The 19,981-nt window shown below is 37.9% G+C and overlaps 1 protein-coding gene across 4 annotated transcripts; it reads right to left on the bottom strand.

Moving 5' to 3' along the window:
• Window positions 1–908: 908 nt before the first annotated feature.
• Window positions 909–18,765, bottom strand: LIMK1 (LIM domain kinase 1). Of its 4 annotated transcripts, XM_065232576.1 has the most exons (9): window positions 18,655–18,765; window positions 17,320–17,416; window positions 17,014–17,128; window positions 16,823–16,953; window positions 16,521–16,757; window positions 16,336–16,428; window positions 15,824–16,221; window positions 14,809–15,757; window positions 909–4,053 (listed from the first exon to the last, which is right to left on the bottom strand). In XM_065232576.1, the coding sequence occupies exons 1-9, from the start codon at window positions 18,674–18,676 to the stop codon at window positions 1,866–1,868; spliced, it is 4,230 nt and encodes a 1,409-aa protein (XP_065088648.1). In that variant the 5' UTR covers window positions 18,677–18,765; the 3' UTR covers window positions 909–1,865. The 4 variants fall into 4 exon arrangements, with proteins under 4 accessions (XP_065088648.1, XP_065088800.1, XP_065088574.1 ...); XM_065232728.1 differs by lacking the exon at window positions 16,336–16,428; XM_065232502.1 differs by lacking the exon at window positions 18,655–18,765 and having other exon boundaries at window positions 17,320–18,488.
• Between the last annotated feature and the right edge of the window lie 1,216 nt (window positions 18,766–19,981).

The following is a 19,981-nucleotide window of genomic DNA, read 5'->3' on the forward strand; positions in this document are numbered from 1 at the left end:
CGCGCTTATTTATCCAGTTTGGTGTAAAATGCGCAATACTATATATAATATATTGTTTTTTTTTTCAGAAAGCCCATCTATTTTTCTACAACTTTGTCTCAGAAATCATTTCGATTAGACGACTCGTGTTCATGCTATGATTTATTGAAAAATATCGAATACGCCATTTTGAAAAAAAAGGCGCGAGTCAAAATGGCTGAATTCAAACACACATAGTTTCATGGGAATTGGAGAAGGTAAAGTTCGATCGATTCACCAGTTGACTTAGAGCTACTCTTCTTTGCAATATCAAGAATAAATTTTCAAATAGCCGTATCTTCTTTTGTAAACAAAGATTCAAACGTCAAATAGCTCGCCCACGCAAACAAATTATTGACGTTTGAATGTTTTTTAACTAAATAAGATACGGCTATTTGAAAATTCACTCTTGATATTTCAAAGAAGAGCAGCTCTAAATCAATTAGCGAATCGATTAGACTTTATCCTATGATGAACAGTTGTTATTGTATGATTTGGATGAGTTTTATTTTACCATTACTCCTGCTACAGCTTGCTAGAAAAATATATTTCAAAATCTACAGATTTTACGATCCATTTGTGCAGAAATAGGAGTTGCACAAACGATTTGAAATTTGAATGGGCATCCTCAATCAATCCATTAATCGGCTCTACCCCGTTTGGCATAATGCCGTTTGGCATAATAGTCGTTTGACATAGTGGTCGTTTGGCATAGTACTTGGGAAAAATGTACTTTGATAAAGAAGGGAATATTTCCTTCCTCCCAGAATGCAATTTTCCGGAAAACCACACCCACATTAATCAGGATTCATTTTCAAAGTCCAATATTTTGATAAAGAATGTAGGGTGTTTACACCAATTTTTCTAGAAAACAAAAGAAGCCCTTAACTTCAAACGTACGCCAAAGTGAATTCAATTGTGTTTAAATGCGTTAGGACGCAATCAGAATTCATAAGCCGAGTTTGAAATCAAGAAAGGGTGTTAGATTTTTGACAATATCTCGACCATTTGTGACTCTTGATCAAATCTAACGGTATAAAGTATGTATGGAAAGAGTAAATTTTGAAAACATCTTTAGTGGCAACATCCCATTTTGTGTAATAATCCGCATGAAATAGACAGGTAAAATGTGGGTTGTGCTTAGTAGGCCCAACATTAGATATTAGCCCTAAATATTTTTTCTTTGGACGATTTCAATAAAGAATTGCTCATTCTGGAAAAAGAAATTCCGGAGAATGTATCATTTCGGGAAATGGCATACGGGAAAATGTATCATTTCGGGATATGTTACTTCGGGAAATGGCATCCCCATAAACGTGATACCGCCGTTTGTATTAATGATTAAGCAAAAATAAGCTATGTTTTTTTTTTTTTTGTAAGATGCCAAAAACTATCTAAATTTACTATTATTGTTGTACAATGTTATAATAACACGGCAATATGCCAAACGAGTCGTTTGAAACGACTGTTATACCAAACGACTATTATGCCAGCCGACTGTATGCCAACCGAAGTATTCCAAACGACTGTATGCCAAACGGTCGTATGTCAAACGCTGTAGACCCCAATTAACCAATCTTGCTTTTGTACATGATCACATTTTCTAGTATGAACCTGTAGCTTTTGAAACATATGTCAATTTCTCACAAATTACTAGTCAATCACGAGTGCCCCCCTGAGTAATGAGAAAACAACATGTGAAGGCAAACTAGAATCAAGGGAAACCAGTTCGGTAATGTATCGATTGTAGAGGGTGCGGGCATTCTTTTCCGATAAATTTTTAATTTTTAATGTTAGATATTTTGGGACAAGAAAAAAGCAAAGATTTCAAAATCCAACAGACAAGCTCATATAGCTGCCGCTTTGATTTCACCTCTTTTGGTTTTCACAACTGACCGACTTTTATTCTCATGATGAGCCTCTCCTTTGTGCGCCCCCGTGGATTTTCCACCGTGCCCTGTAATTCTACTTTTAATCAAAGAATTACTAGCACTTGCCTCACTTTCATTGGACAGTTTGCGAGTTTCTAATAGTCTGGCATTAAGCTTCCGGATGCTTTCAGGTGAAAGTATCCCGGTGCGGTTGTTAGGCGTTCGTACTCGACTCTGAGCACCACTAACACCACAGGTAGGCGAAGGAGACTCGGTGCGAGAGTTGCTACCACTTCCACTAAGGGATGACGATAAGGCCACATATTTTTCGACCGGTTTGTCCAAGTGCTGACGCCTGGAATGCCTTGTCGAGCTACTCTCCGTCGGTCGAAAAGTGCGATTCTTATTTAAACTAAGTATACTATTGCCACTACTAGTGGCGCCACCGGCAATCGGTGGCTTCTTGTTCGTGGGCGGCTTTTCTACTGTTACCGCTAACGATTTCGACTTACTACTAGTAATGGTACTAGAGCTACTTGTACATATGGCATCAGATGCAACGTGGGCCGTTGCGGTTGGTGTCTTTTTGGTTTTGTAGACAAACACTTGAGGAAGATTTTTGTCGGAAAAGATATTTCTAGAGGCTTTAAGCTTACTAATGGCATAGCTATTACCACTCGAGGTCGGAGTACTCTCACCGAAACTAGACTGGGGCTTTAGATCAGAAGTTGGTGAAACTTTTTGCTTCGAAGCGAACATAGGTTTTTCTTGACTTGAAGATTTTGGCGGCTTAATCTGATCACCTGAGTCGCTACGTTTCATTGGTGGAGGAACTGGAGAACTAATATTACGTCGCTCAAATATTGGCGTATCACTAACACGGAATAGCTTCGATGTATATTTATTGGGTTTTATTGGACTCTTAGATCTTTCCTTCTCCGGCGAACTGTTCTTACCTCCTAGAATAGTTGCAAGCGGGTTAATTTTACTGAACATCCTACTACTTTTCGCGTCTTTAGTTTCAGCTACTACCGCTACTTTAACGTTTTCTTTCTCAGATTGCTGCTTTTCTAAATCGTCTTTCCTACACATACTCAACTGTGTTCTAAGATCTTCCAGAGCACATTTGTTCGTTATTTTCTGTGCTTCTAAGTTTACAGCAACATGTGCAGTTGCTGATTCTGGGGAAACTTTAACCACCGGCACTGACCAAATATCCTGCGGTTCCCTCGTTCTTACCATATCGTCATTTTCTACAGCAGGTAACAAACTAGCATTTACGCTGCTGCCGTTCAGATCAATATAATTTAAACTAGTGTCACAACTCGAGTCAAAATCTGAGCAACCTTCCAAGTCTTTTACGTTATTTAATGTTAAATTGCCATTGTTTACGTGAATAATGAAACCCTTCTCCCCGTAACGTTTCGTCCTAGGTGACTCATCGCACCTCCTCGCTAGACCAGGATTCTTTTCCAGAGTATCCTTTACCGAATTCAAAACGTCCTCCGTCGAAGGAGGTTGCTTCAGTGCATTTGGATCAATCTGAATCAAACTGGTTGGTTCCGAAACACTCGAATCCGCATGAACCACTGAATCCATACCGCTTAGTTTTAGACCCAAATTACTCGAATCCAAAGATTTCCGCTGATTTTCCCTGTTAAGTATCATCCGCTGTCTTCGTCGTGCCCTTATGCTATCCCGAATCCGATCCCCATTGGGAGAAAAATCCTTACTCAAATGTGGCGACCTCGGTATTTCCGTACCGCCTAAAATGAAACCGCTTGCATTTACGCTATTACTACTAGTGCTATCGCTATTGGTAATGTTATTGTTTTCCATGTTGTCTTTCGTTGCCCGAACTCCATTAGAAGATCTTGCACAGTCTACCATATCGACACCACCATCGGTGGGTCGTACCGTCTTTTCACAATTTTCTTTCTCTTCTACCATACCTTCGTTGATTCTCTTGCGACTCAGTGATGGTTTTACGCCCGAAGGTGGTGGCGTTGCTAGGCCATCCGGAGTTGTACACATGCTCGAGTCGTTGCTCTTCTGGCCCTTGTAGTGATAAATTTCGTATGCGACATCCGAAGGAAGAGGTTTGCCGAGAGCAGCATTCCGAGCCATGCTTTCGAGCCACACTTCCAATATATCGAATGGAGGCCTTTTGGAAAAAAAGAGAAAGACAATTATAAATAAAAGTTGTTTTTTTAAAGAATATACTACACTGAGGCAAACAAATCTTCAAAATTCCAAAAGACATGACTTATGAGTCTGGACAATATTGATTTCATACACTGAGACAAAAAAATCTTAAGAATTCTATAAGACATGACTTATGAACCTGGTCAATTTTGATTTCATAAGATACTTATGAACTCCCTAGGCATTTATACATTTCATAAGCACGACTTATGAATGATTAATATAATACATGAGGTACTGGTACTACGAGTGGTTCTTATACACCTTTAACCTATTATATTTCCCAAGCGTTGAAAGGCGTAGGAATAAATCATGGGGTCAATAATCTGAATGCTCAAGATTCGTTTCCGGTCTGCTACATTTTATATTATTATTTTTAAAGTTTCATAAGCTAACTAATGATTTCCATAATCCTTTTGTCGAAATTTTATAAGTGGTTCTTATGGAATTCTAATGTTCCTTTGCCTCAGTGTAAGATACGTATGAATTCCAATCAGTTATGCATTTCATAAGCACAACTTATGAATGATTATCGTAATACATGAGGTTTAAGAGTGGTTCCTTTAACCTATTCTATTTTCCAAGCGTTGATAGACGCCCTTAGCTCAGTTGGTAAAGGCCTGGTTTGATTCCATGGTCTTGGTCTAGGAATTTTCGGGTCGGAAAATGTCTCGACTTTCCTGAGCGTAATATAGTATGATTGTACTTTTGCCACACAATTATACTAATGCATAAATAGTCCAGGCATCGAAAGGTCTCAATTAATAAATAACTGTGGAAGTGCATCTAGAAAACTAAGTTAAGAGCACGCAATAAGCCAATATGCGATAAGCTTGAACTGCGAAGAAGAAGAAGAATTATACACTGAGGCAAATGGACGTAAGAATTACATTAGATCCACTTTTGATTTTTTTAGCCACTAAAAATTTTCTGATTTTCTTTACGAAAAATAATATTGACAAAACAAATCTCAAACGGAGCAGACTGGAGCCGAACTATGGACATTAAGATTACGGGGCATGTGTGTTGACCACTTGTCTTTCAACGCTTGGGAAAATTAAATTGTTATAGGCGTATAAGACCTACCTCATGTTAAACGAAAATCATACATAAGTCACGCTTATGAAATTTATATGTGTCGTTCATAAGTCGAGACTCGATTGCAGTCTGCTACATTTTATTTTTTTTTTAAGTTTCTTAAGTTTCTTAACTTATGAATTTTCATATGCCAAAAAAATTAATTTAATAAGAAATTATTTTGTCGAAATTTCAGACTTCATTTTTTTTTCACAGACATTGTTTTCATTACAGACATTTACATACTTTTTAGTTTTTTCACAGATATTTACAGACTTTTGTAATCAAGGCAAAAATTTAAAAACTCAAATGTGCGAACGCAATGTACGATCAGGATAAAATTCAATAGCGTCATATGGGAGAACGGTTTAAACAAAATGGAAGTGGTTTCATTCAAATCGGCTCAGCCGGTTATTTCAAAATGTCACTTTTTAGCCATATCTCCGTAACCCAATGTGCGATCGGAATAAAAATCATTAGCGTTCTACATTTCAAAATTTCACTTTTTCGATGATGAATACGCACTTTTTCTCTTCCATATATAAATATCAATGAAGTTTTATGAAAAATCAGTATAAATCCTTCACTGATCATTATGTTGAGTTCCATGTGATTTGAACTATCGCACGATGCATTTCGGCGCATGTCAGAATCTTGTGATCATTGGGTCTGAATATGTCCACCATTTATCTTTTAGTAAAATTCTAATGTGATTTGCAGAGTCGCATGATGAGTTTTTGATATATCAATCTTTTGTGAATTCTCCAGTGGAATCTGGAATTCACATTTTTGTTCATATTTTCGGAACCATAATTCTGATCGGGAAAAAAATCAATATGGTGATCTGAAACACATCTTCTGGAACTTGTTCCACTCAAATTGGTCCAGACATCAAAAATTGAATGAGTTACACTCATACGAAAATACATACATACTTATATACACACATACAGAAACATTTTCCGATCTCGTTGAGATGAGTCTATTGGTATATGCCATTCGTCTATCCGGGTCTTGGAACAAAATTGTGTTTTTCAAGTGATTTTTTTTCCGTCGATCTTGTTTTCCGTACTGAGTACCAATGCTACCGACACCAGGGAGGCAGAGCTCCCACACCTGGACCGTACCACCAGTGTTGCCAGATATACCGATTTTTGAACTAGATACCGATATACAGATAAGGTTCCTCAGAATATCGATTTTTTAGATTTTATACCGATTTATACCGATTTTTTTATTTGAAATAATCAAAAAACCTCGCTCAAATTTCGGAGAAAATTTTTGTGAGAGACTTGTTTCTTTTTGAATACCTCAGATATTTTTAAGCCTTCAAAATTCTAAACAATCATCTCTAAAGATGCCTTATGCTTGATCATTCTTTCGACAAATGTTTGCATTTTCTCACCGTTTTTGACTACCCATCAATCGAGAAATAGTCGATGGTTCTTTCCGGTAATTCCTAGGGAATCGAGAAATATTTTTTTAACCGGAAGTTTTCATTCATTTTTAAACTTCCTGAAGTGTCATCCAACTTTCCCTGTAATTTTCTTCCAGCTTACCTTGGAAGCTTCTTCAGCCTTCGCTCGAATGATTGTTTCATCTTCTCCCACCAGTTTTTTCAACTTTCCCGGAACTTCAAGGATGCTATCAGATTTTTATTGCAGATCCACACTAGCTGCAGGAACATTTAAGAAGTTCTGAAACTTCAGAAAAGTCCAGACTTTAGTATAAGTTTCGATAAATTGAAGACAGGTTCATTAACTTCTAATAAAATACGAAAACCCGGAAATTTCAGAAAAGTCCAGAGAACTCCAGTAAACTTAAGGAAACATCATAAATATTTTGGAAACTTCACAAGTCCAAAGAACTTCAGGGAAATTTAATGGTTTTCAGGGAATTTTCGAAAATTTCAGCAATGTCCTGAGGGGCTCATGCGAATTTAAGAAACTTAAGGAAAGTTACATAACAATTAGAACATTGTAAGAACATTTATTTAATTGGATGTTCTATGCTTTTTAATTGCAGTGTCGATACATTTTAAAAATTAAAAAAAAAATCGGGAAGATCAGAGATCTTCAATGCTGATGTTACAATAAATTCAAAAACAAAAATGTGAGAGCACTTAAGAGATTTCGTAATCTTCAAGAAAGTCCAAGAGACCTTCATAGATGATTAGATATATTCCGGTAGTCTTATTATAATCAGGGAAGTTCCGAGCGCTTCGAGGATGACCAGAGAACTCCAAAACAGCCCCTAGTTTCAGGAAAGATACAAGAACTTTTACGGAATTTCGAGGAATTATGGAATTATTCCTAAGTGCATTTCAGGAATCTTCCGAAAACTTCAGGGAAATTGCAGAGTCTTCAGGCATGTTTTATAAACATCAGAATTTTTTCTAGATCACTAGAACATCCCCCAGGAATCTCTTTCTTCCGGAATTATGTCCTTGTTTCTTTCGACTGTTCCATAAGCGCTCTGGCTTCCGACTTTCTCCAGATGTTTCTTCCAATCTACCTCAGGAAGTTTCTGCCATCGTCTACAGGAAGTTTCTTTCGTCTTCTCCAGGAAGTTCAATTAATTCTCTCATAAATTTCTTTCGTCTTCTTCTGGAAGTTTAACCAAAAGCCAAAGGTTTTTTTTTGTTTGACTTCTATTGAAAGTACTTTGACTATTGTTTAGTATTACTTCTGCGTGGAGTCAACGATTTACATAGTTGAAGATGCTAATTTCAAACACTTCAGTCGGTAATTTTATACGATAGATGAGGAGGAGATGAAAGTATAGAATTGATTACCGATTTGTACCTTCCTAAAAGTTGTCGTAGCTCGCTGTCTACTCTCTATATGCAATTTTCACACTGCCGTACTCTAAACGGAACTATCAAATCTATACTTTCATCTCCTCCTCATCTATCGTATAAAAATTACCACTTTAGTCTGTTATTTGAAATTAGCATCTTCAACTATTCTAATGAAAGTTTTTTTCCGAGCTTCTTCTGGCTTTCCCTGGAAATGGCACCTTCTGGAAATTTACTTCCGATTTCCGACATTTTCTGGCTTCCTTTGGATGTAACATCCGATTTTTTTTTTTCGACAGTTTATTTAAATTTTCGTCAACTTTCTCAATTCGTGTATTGGAAGTTTCCTGGATGTTTTCCAACTTTTCTTAGAACCTTTCTCGAACTTCATCCATGAGAGCTTCTTTCGTCTTTCCCTGGATGTTATTTCAGATTCGTTCAGAAGCTAATTCAAACATTCCCCGGAGTTTTCTTCCGGAATTTTTCAATCATAGTTCAAAAGCTAAAATTTTGCTTTGCCGGTAATTTCTCAGTCTTAAAACACTGCAACGATTACGATGTAATCTGCCCGACATTTCGGCCATAAGTTGTGGCCTTTTTCAAGGGAAAATATTGTTTGTCGTTATTGTCAATATGTAGTTTAGTCGTTGTTGTGGCTGATTTTCCATATTTTGGTTGCATTTAATGATATTTAATTGAAAAAACTACTTGTTCACAATTTTGATCACCACTTGAGAACAACGATATTTTTTTTTAAATAATTAAAAAAATTAAAGAGTGTTTTAAGACTGAGAAAGCCATTATATAAAACAATTTTCTTCAAGTCCCAGTCGTCACCATCGTTAAAATTTTCGCTTTCAAAAACGGCAAAAATATAAAATTAATTAAATAGTAAATACCGATAAATACCGATTTTTTAATACCTTCACGCAGAGAAAATTGACCTTATTGAACCAAAAAAAAATATTATTGAAATATTTTGCAATGTCAAATATAACTTTTTTTGAATTCAATATTTATATTTTATAGCTTCAAAAATGTTTTTTGTTGTTTTCATTGCAAATTCTGAAAACAAATATATTGTAGATTCAATAAAATATATTTTTGTCTTCAAATATTATTTTCCCTGCTTTTAAAAAATATATTGTAAATTTAAAAGCAACACTTTTCCAAAACATACACAGGATCATTTTGTCAATGTATATGTGTGTTTTCAATGCTTGCGCATGCTCGGCTTCCTAGTCGCCATTTCTAGGCTTTATTTAAAACGCAAAATGGACTCGTCGGAAGAAGTTCTTTTTGAACAAGTTGTCAATTGCTTTCTTGGTAAGGAATTCAATATTTGCATTTTAATACGTGTTTCAACGATTTTTTTTCCCAATTCCAGCAAATCAATACACCGTGGAAACGTTGCCCGTTTCGAAACGCAAACTATTAATTTGCATACCTTTAATGAAAGGTCATAATTCCGTTTTTGTAATTTTTGTATAATTGATAAACCTATTGTTAATTAACCGTTTGTTAATAAATAAAAAAATGATACCGTACACAATTATTAAATTTATTTAAAATTATTTCTTGAATAGAAAAACTGCTAAAATTAAAAATTAAAATATTTAAGCCAAACCAATTTTTTTAAATTATAACAGACAAATTGTTAATCGCAGCATTTTTTTTTTAAATCAAAAAAAGTTATTTTTGGAAGCAACTTAATTTTTTTTTTGATCAAAAAAAGATTTTGTCTGTTTGAAAATAAATATTGTAAATTCAACAAAATATATTTTTAATTGCGTTTTTGACAGATTTTAAAAACAAAAATATTTTATGTCCGAACAATAAAGATTTATTGTTGAATTCAATAAAAAAAAGTTATTAGCCGGGGAATGATAATTTTTGTTGTTGTTTTTAATACATAATATCATTGAAATTAAAAAACTTTTTTCTGCGTGTTCGATACCGATAAACTTTGAAACAATCTGGCAACGCTGCCTACCACCTATCGACCATCAACTCATGAATGGGGGACCAACAGCTTTACTTCCCCTTCCGAAGGAAGGCGTGATCAGAGATTTTATGCCTCAGAAAATCCCGGCGGAGCCGACTGGGATTGAACCCAGGCCTTTTGGGCCGCTCTCTCTGGCTTTGTTGTACAGTACTCTCCATTTCTCGATGACCTTTTTTCGATATTCGTTCCTATCTGAATCATTTCAGCAATTCTGATCCTGATTCAACAACACTTTTAAATTGCTCTTTTGATTGTCGATTTTTCCATATTTAGGTGGTGGAAAGTTAAGGTTCTACAAAGGGTAAGTAATTTTGTGTTCTTCTTCTTTTTTAAATATCATAAAATCATCATCATTAGTTTACACATACATTCATATATTATGAATTCGAAAATTTAAAACATGTATTTCGTGATTTTGGATCGAAAATTTCCTGGGTAAAACACATTCACTGTATTTACTTACTTGTGTTCTTCGAAGTATAGCACAATTAACCGCAATCGAATACACGAAACTCAAAACGACTGCTTCACAAAACACTTGGTGAACAAAATTATCACAAATTTCTACTTTATTGCTTTGCTAGTAATCATGAAAGTATCATTGAAACAGCGGTGCCAGATGTATTGCCTCTAGCAATGAATTTAAGCTTATAAAAACAATTAATTGCGAAGTCTGACTCATTAACATAGATGAGTGGGTAAATATCAAAAACTGATTAAATAAAAAATAAATGACCATTTTAGACATTTTACCGGTCCAATTAAGAAGATTGAATTATTCAACACTAACAGGGTTGATGACAACAGTGCACGTAGCCTGGTATTCACTTTCCCACTAAGATGTGCTCGTTCCCCCGCTGCTGGCATGCAAAAGGACCAGTACTAAGTAGCTAACGTATGTCCATACTACATGACATAGAAGATGGACTCAAATTTAAGTTTAGAAAACGTAGCTTCCTTGTAGACTGTGTAAAACTTTCGAATATGAGAAAAATCGCCGAAAAATTTACTCATTCTAGAAGTATACACTTAAAGAATAAATCACATATCCAATATAAAATATTCATTAGATAGTCAAGTGATATCATAATTGGAAACTGCACCACAAAATCACATGAACCTTATGTGTTAAATGTAATTTAAGTGATTTATCATATAGAACTCATGTGATCACATGAATGTTATGTGAAATTCAGATAGATATCATTGGTTTTATTAATTGAAAAATATTATGTGCATTCCCAATGGAAACTACATGAAAACGTGATTCCGATTGTCATTTTCGTTTTTACTACACTACATCGGTGTATTGTAAGCAGCAATAAGCGCGAGTCATTGACAGCTCATCATTTGTTTGTAAACAAAGGTGCAACCGATAGCTACACCCTGATTTTGTTCGGTGTTCGGCAGTGTAGCACCGCAAAAACGAACATCACTAGTAAATTAGTTGCCTTTTCCGACGCAATGGCACGCTTGTTAGCCAAAAATCATGTCTCCGAAAAAAACAAAAGAGTGAACTATATTGTTTTTACAGTATATTTGCTCAGTTCCGAACAGGGATGCCACTTTTATTTTGAAAAAATCTGACAAAACCCGAAAAGCCTGGCACATTTCTTAAAACATCAGTCTGGCAGAGCATAAATTTATCTGGTTGTGCCAGATAAATCTAACAACCTGGCAACGCTGGTTCCGAGTCTATCTGTAGTCACTTGGTTGGAAGAATTTACACCCGGCCAGCAATCTGTTTGTAAGTGAGGATAGCTATTGTGTTTCTGTGGTGCTCGCGCTAGAGAATGAATTTCACATGCTTGATGGTAAGTGGACAATTCAAGAACAACAATTGAAAAGGCCTCAACTCCATTTTGTAAACAAACCTTGCAAGGCCATTTTGCCGCGAACCGAAGTCCGCCAACGCAAACCAACAAAATGAACAGGTAAGGGAAAATTCTGCTCTACCCGATTGTGTTTTAGGTTCGCGAGAAAATGGCCTTACAAGGTTTGTTTACAAAATAGAGTTGAGTCATTTTCAATTGTTGGTCTTGAATTTGGAAGCAGAGTGATTCACCACCTAATGTGTCCGAAACCTACAAATTGTTAGAGCAACCGCACCAGTCGTTGCCATTTGCGGCACTATTTTACATACGCACAGCGTTTCCATTTTGGCTTAATCACTCCTCTCCACACCGGTCGTTGCTATCAGAGTCATAATTTAAGTAACCGTTTTCCACACCGGCAAAACAAACTTTTGACGTTTATTCAAAACAGCAACCATCTGATGCGTTGCCAACGGGTTGCTAAATTTATGAACTCACTACTTCCCAAGGTGCGGATTGATATTTCCCCCACCTGAATAGCAACCCCCGGTACGCAAGTAGCGTTATGATAGAGGTTGGTAAATGTGCCTTATTTACTCATTGGTACGGGTGCTCTTACAGCGACCAATAGAAAAAGACAACGAACTGATTTAACGGCAAGGACCTACCCATAACCGCATAACAGTCCCACAAGGATAGTAGAATCCAAGGGAAATTTATGCGTTACTAGTGGCGGGAAATAGTACTAGTCGATGGTGATAAATTTATGACAGCCGGTTCAAATTCCAGAATTTGAATGATAAAGTATTGAAAATAAAGTTCAAAATAGTGAGATACGATCATTTTTATGAATGATACGTGTGGGAAATTTGTCGAACAATGCAATGTTATGTGAATTTTCATTGCACTGTGATTGAAAGTTAATGAAAATGCGTTTTTTATGCACCGATATTATTTAGGTTATGTTTTGTATGACTGCAGATTCCCATCCCGAAATTGACGTCCACGTCTGCTGGATATACTGGATTATGTTGGGACTCCGTGCGACCTATACGGGAAGGACTAGCGTTTTTAGAGCCTCAGCATATTGTGTGCCTGGGCTACACCAGTAGAATGGGTTTGTGCTGCAAAGTTCAACTACAGCACTACAACAAACTTTGGAGCTTATATTCAACAAAGTCTGCTTCAAACAAATGATGAAGCATATTCGCTCTGTCCCTGTAAACAGTGGCAACCTTTCTCCACTGCGCGAATTTGTTGCTCCCCGACTTCGGAACTCGAAAAAGTTGAAATTTGTTCTCGTTGCATCCCGGGATAATGCAACGATCTTGCAGCAGCAATGAAAATGTTAACCGTGGAGCTTAACGTTTTATAAAAATAAACTATTTTCCTGATTGCAAGCAGTGACATCATTGAAGTCATTTGCCATTTTGAAGAAGGCTATTTTTTCTACAATTGTACAAACTTTTTGATCACCAAAAACGTATAAAACAATGCAAATATCCAATTTAAAAAGTGAAAATACTGATATGACTCACGTTTGACAGTTGTTTTACATTTTTATCACCGTTACCACAACAGCGCCACTGGTGGCCGGTGGTTGGTTGGAGTTGACTATAGGAAATCAAGCAACAATGGACATGATTTGAAAAATGAAATGTATTAAAGTCTAAGAGGAAGAGGAGACAACTGGCTTCTTTTTGTCTGTGACGTGTTCTTCTTCTCTTGTGGAAACAACCGTGCAAAAACTATTTCATTATGGGCGATGCAGTCGAATGTCAAAATACAAGAAAATAGATTCCCTGTTCTTAAAATTCTTGCATTTCTATACGTTCGCCCGACCAATCAGGCACTGGTTCGCGTTTGACAGAAAATTGGTTCATAAAAGTCCCCCTATTGTCTTTTCTTCTTCTTCTTATATTAATGTTAGCCCAGCACAATGAGGTATATACAGGTGTGGCACAAGAGGGCATTTGTTGGTATTAAAGGCTGACTAAAGGAAAATTGGTACACCCCTCGCGCGCCGCAGGCAAGCCTCTAGTGTTGGGAATCGAAAATATTTGACAGTGGTTTGTTTACACTTCTATAGAGAACAACTGGTGCAAGTTTGATGAAATTAGTCGATCGCGTTCAGAAATGACGTCAAACACCTGGAAAATCCTAAGTGGTCCGGTTCCAAGCTGGCTAAAGTGCTGAAGATGGCGAAAACAACAGTTTGTAGAGTGCTCAAAACCTACAAGGAAACCCTGAGTGTGGAAAGGAATCAACGGATCTACGAAAAAACTGGAACCAGGGATCGTCAGCTGCGCAGTAAGGTGTTGAGGTGCGTTAAAGCCAACCCCGGACTTTCGATCCGAGATGTGGCCAGAAGATACAACGCCAACTTTCAAACGGTGCGGAACATCCTTGCCAGGGAAGGATACAAGTCGTACAAAGCCAGTAAACATCCGAACCGGCACATGAAGCAGAATTCCGTGGCCAAAAAGCGTGCAAGGCTCTTGTTTGTTTTGACGAAATACCCGATTTGGCCAGCTGCCACTACTTCAAGGTGGTTCTGTAGTGGTATCACAAACGAAGTGACAGACGACTTTTTCGGGAGCCTGTCGCAGTCAACGATAACAACTGGAGTGCGGTAAAAATCGGTAGAACTGTTTCAAACACATCGTCGGTATTTGAGCGTGTCGGTGATCATCTCTTTTTGCCAGTCGTGGCGGGGATTCCCACTTCCCATCCCTCTCCAACGGGGGAGTTTGGTAAAGAGAGATGATAAAACCGATTTGTACCTTCCTAAAGTTGTCCTTGCTCGCTTTCTACTCTCTATATGCAATTTTCACACTGCCGTACTTTGACGGAGCTATCAATTCTATACTTTCATCTCCTCATCTATCGTATAAAAATTACCACTTTAGTCTGTTATTTGAAATTAGCATCTTCAACTATGTAAATCGTTGACTTCACGCAGAAGTAATACTAAACACATAGTCAAAGCATTTCATAATGTTATCCATTAAGAGTACTTACCGTTTATCAGGATTCAAGTCACAGCACAAAAATGCAATCTTATAGAAAGGTTCTGGACATTGGTCGCAAAACTTCTCCTTAAAAACTGCTTGATTCAGTCCAAAATCCGAAGTCCTCGGCAAAAAGTCAGGGTCAGCCTGCACTCGCCCTATGATCTCGCAAAGCATGATACCAAAGGAAAAGATATCGACTTTTTCGTCGTACTTATTCCCTCGCATCATTTCCGGAGCCATCCAATAAGGATTTCCTACAACGGTATAGCGTTGACGGCGAGGCCTTCCACGTCGACCGATGGTTCCAGTTCCGTTAGTTTGCGAACACTTTTCGAACGCTGTGCTGAAAGGCTGCTTGATGATTCGTGCTAATCCAAAATCGGCCACGATCACCGTCCTATCTTCCCGTACGAGGCAATTGAGCGAGTTCAGGTCCCGATGTATAATATTCATGGAATGTAGGTAACTCATACCACAGGAGATATCCCGAGCAAAGCTAATTCTCTGTCCCCACGGCAGAGGAAGGCCGGAATCATGAATCAGTTCTTTTAGTGAACCGCCCGGTATGAATTCCGTCACCAAGTGTAGCTTCTTATCTTTGTACAGCACTCCTATGAAGCGCAATACATTGTGATGCGATAGAGACCGCAGTACGGCTACTTCTTTAAGGAAATTTGTTTGCGCTTCTTCATCCACTCGGTATAGTTCTTTCAGTACCATCACTTCTTGTGTCACCCGGTGCGTCACCTTAAACACCTGACCGAAGAAACCTTTCCCCAGCAATTCTCCCTGCACGAGATCCGATGCCCGGAAAATTCGAGCTGCTTTCTGCTCAACCCTGAAGGATTTGGTACGAGACAGATCGTAGAAATCTCCACTGTGATGATGTTGCTGGTACTCGTCCAGCAGTTTGGACATACTGGAACTTCGCTCCTTTTCTTTAAGACTGTTTGAAGCTAGAAAAAATGAAGATTGGTAGGTTTCTTGGAATGACAACAATTGTCTCCCTCAAAAGTACTTACCATTGTTACAGTTTACGTCTTTCAGACGCTTTTGTAGCTTTCGCGAAGTACCACTTATGTAACCTTCGTCTTTTTTCTTGAAAATTCTTTCCTTATCGTACTTATTTGGCGAGGGAGAACGTTCTTTGAGCACGTTGTTATCGACGGTGAGGCCGGTACTGTTACAGTTGGCATCCATCGATGCCACTACTTGCTGTTCGTCGGTGGCGTTCTTCCGACTCAAATGACATCGATCAACTACTTCTGGATCGTGTTCCACTGTCAGCTGAAGAACTTTGCCGGAGTTTTGAATTAACTGTTCCACGTTTTCAAGAGGAGCATCTCTGACTGGTGTACCGTTTACTTCGAGAATTTTGTCTCCGATATGCAGGGACATCAGATCGGATGTAAGATCAATTCTAAGGAAAATTTGGTAAAAGAAAAAAGGGTAAGTCAATACGCATTCTGGCTCGTAGGCTTTGAATAGCGAAATAAAGCCGAGGCAAATGGTTAAGAACTTTGCGATTATTTACCTACAATGTAGCACCCCGCAACAAGCGTCTAGGGCAGTAGATACACATGAGAAAATGTATTTTCCAACCTGCCCATAGAAAGTGCAGAACACCCTATGAAATTGTTAGTGAAAGTTAGCCGGTTAGTAATTTCGAAGCACAAGAAGATGAAATCAGTGAACAGTGAAAAAAAACAGAAGACTTACTCCGAGATTCGAACTCCTTTGCATCCCGCGGCGGAATGCGCTGGAAGGCCATAAAGGTGTTCCTCCACCGATAGGCGAATACCATCCTTCTTAACATTGGACCACGGAATCTCTACTAGCCGAATAGAGTGCGGGGTCTTCTTCGATGCACCATCGGTTTCATTTGTCATGGCACTGCCTGAAATTTGTCGTACCGGTTTTGAGGTATCCTTAAACTGCCTCTTGTAGCATTGTCCACTGAGAAAAAAGATAATCTTTTCAATACAATCATAGTTCAATAAGAGAATTTAGTTTAAACTTACCAAAACAGCTTGGATCGTTCTATGAGCGCATATGCCTCTCTGTCACCAATAAAAATCTTACACGAGTCACAGCAAAAGCACTCCGGATGAAATTTGTGATCTCCAGCAACCATAACAGGACCGGAAATCACCTAAAACGAAATCACCGTTGCAATGAAATGCGCAGCCTGAAAAACAAATTAAAAACCCACCTGACCACACTGTTGGCAACATTCGCCATACTTTGCCCAGTAGTCATCCTTGCAGAACAGCAAACCCTCCTTCTCGAAATACCAGCTCGAAAGATGACTATCGCACACTGAGCACCTGCAAGTAACATTCGATTAACACAGTCCGATAAGAAACAGAAAAGGAAACGAAAAGAAGAACGTATAATATAATTCGATTAGAGCGCGTCCAATGAGAAAACACATTTGAAATTCGTTTCCTATTTTCGTTTCGACTTACTTTTAATGGTGCATCGGTCAACTTAAGTTTTGCAATACACATGGGCTTACCTGAAGCAGTCAGCGTGCCATTCCTGTCCGAGTGCGGCAATGTATTCGTCTTTTTCTATTGCATTGTAGCAGCTAGCACACGATAAATCACTTTTTCCTGTGATTGAAAAGAACAAACAAAAATTAGCGTTATGCCATAAATCAATACAGTCGTGCCGTTTGATGATGTCCATATCCAACCCAACTCCTGCCTAGACTGATATAAGTTGAAAACAAGCAAGGCAGGTTGGAATTTCAAAACAAAAACAATCGCACACAGTTCAATGATTGTTCATTTACATGCCCACATTAAGAGTTGTTTGGGATATTTAATTGAAGAGTTATTTTTAGCAACAAATTCAAAGAATTCTCGTTAAGTATTGTTCTTGTTTACTGAGTTCTTCATTTTTAAGTTCTCCTATCAAGCACCTACGAATCAGAATCTTGACGTTTAGCAACCACCCAAAGACCCTCAATGTAGTCATATCCTATACCTCTGGCCACAGAGTATCGATTTCCCTCAATGGCCAACATTCGATACCATGAACTGATGCCAGCAAAAACAAAATTAATTTATCTTTTCTCTTAGCGCCGCTACAGAAATGCCAAGGTCAATCGAGGATAAAAGCAAATTTCTACTGGCTAGCACCCGTTTTCACTTGTGCCGTTTCAAAGTCACTGCCGACGACGACGACGACGACGACGCCGTGCAGTCGCATCGCAATACCGTCGTTCTTGAGCGGCGTTCTTATTTGATTTTCCGATTCCGAACGACTTCGTGAAGAATGTAGTGATAAAAGGTACTAACCAACAACTTGCTGCTCCTCTTCTTCAGTAAATACATGCAGGAAAAGAAATCGGCTCAGCGAACTCCGGTGACTCAGCCACCGCATTGGAACGCAGCAATATTTCAAAACATAGTGCATATCATATTATATAGACAACACACATTATTTAATGCTCGTCGCATACACCAACACAACCAAAGCCAAGACGGCCATTCTCGGAACAAATTCTTTCTCCTTGATCAAATTCGCTTCCGATTTCAGCTAATTCCTTCGAAAAACGTCTTCTGGTCCGATTCCATCCAGCGAAATCCACTTTGCCATCACAGTAATGATGAATTTCTCCCAACGAAAATTAGATAAACATATAGCAATTCATAGCAATTCGTCGAAACTTGAATTTTCAAACTTTTGCATACATAATCAGATCTCCCACGCACCAATCTTCATCTGTGATTTTTCACTTCATTATCACCGATTTTCCGGCGCTTAAAGCTACTTATTCACTCCCATCATAGCGTTCGCAAATTTAATATTTGAATTACACGAAAAAAAAACCGATAATATTTACCTTTCTGTCCATTTTTATCCATAGTTGCATCTTTTTCTCTATACTCTTCAACACTGCGACGACTACGACGCTAATAAAATTTTCGATTCTATATCAATCCTGGCGTCCACTTGACCAGCGTTTTCTCGTTTCCCCTCGGCATATCAACAAACAACGCGTCAAACGCTATTTATGTGTCACCTGGTATAGTATTTTTCGATGAAAATAAAGCCGTTCATTCAGAGGTACACGCGATTAGGTCAACAAACTTATCCCAGGTTATAAATTTATTTATTTATATATTTTGAAATTTTGTGGTATTAATACACAGCAAAAAAAAGTTGGTGAATATTACATCGAAACTGCTGCAACCAGGTCAATCCATCGGTTGTGTAATATCACATTGTACGATGTACATCGATTTTGCGAACAAAATTACATCCATTGATGTAATATTGTATCTGCTTTTTGCTATTACATCATTATTTCATACATCAGCTTGAATTACGTTGATCGATATGTGTACCTGTATAAATAAATAATTATTTATTTATTTATATAGGGGAAACATCCCTATTGTTGCGGTACGTTAGAAGCGTTAGAAGCCTATTTTTGTGTATGAAGGTCTCCATACACAACAATAGGCTTCTAACCAAGGGAGTAGCCAGGTTTCGAGCTAGAGAGGAGCGAAAAAAAAATTACTATGGAAAATTTGGCCGAATGCCATTTCACCGAACGCCATTTTCCCGAAAGCTTTTGTATTGCTGAGTCTTCTCCTTGACAAAGCTGAAGTAACTAGTCGAGAAAAGTGATTCATGTATACTATTATAAAGCCTCTACTCAGCGATCTTGTTGTACACTCAGAAAAAAAATTAAACTAATTAGTTTAAAAATCACACTAAAACGCTATTCGCCTGGTTGACCCCAGGCTTCGTTTAGTTGCCAACAAAACGAGCCTAGTATAAACTTGAAGTATAAGGGGTATAGTTTATCTTTTGAATATTCATGCGTAGTTTACCGGTGGATTATCTATACAATGTATTTGATCACTGTCCTTTTAATTTTGGTATTTTTATTGATTGAAAAGCAATAAATTCAAACAATGTATAATTTATTTTCTTAGAAAAGTGAAAACCTTGGTGAAGCAATCAAATCTTTTGCAATCGTGCTCCGGATCAGACTCTCTGGTCGACCGTTTTCTTGGTTCGGATTTGGACCCGAGAAGCTTTAGTTTGAACTGCTTGGCAAAGGATTTCTGGGCAGGCGTTTTGGTACGTACGATCTCCTGTTCCGCCGAGGCATCCGTTAGCATATCCGTGTCGGAACGGATGACCTCCTTGATGGACTG

The sequence above is a fragment of the Ochlerotatus camptorhynchus genome, unplaced genomic scaffold (assembly GCF_037179485.1).
Source record: "Ochlerotatus camptorhynchus isolate MF236.1 unplaced genomic scaffold, CSIRO-AGI_Acam_v1.1 ptg000003l, whole genome shotgun sequence".
Lineage (NCBI taxonomy): Eukaryota > Metazoa > Arthropoda > Insecta > Diptera > Culicidae > Ochlerotatus > Ochlerotatus camptorhynchus.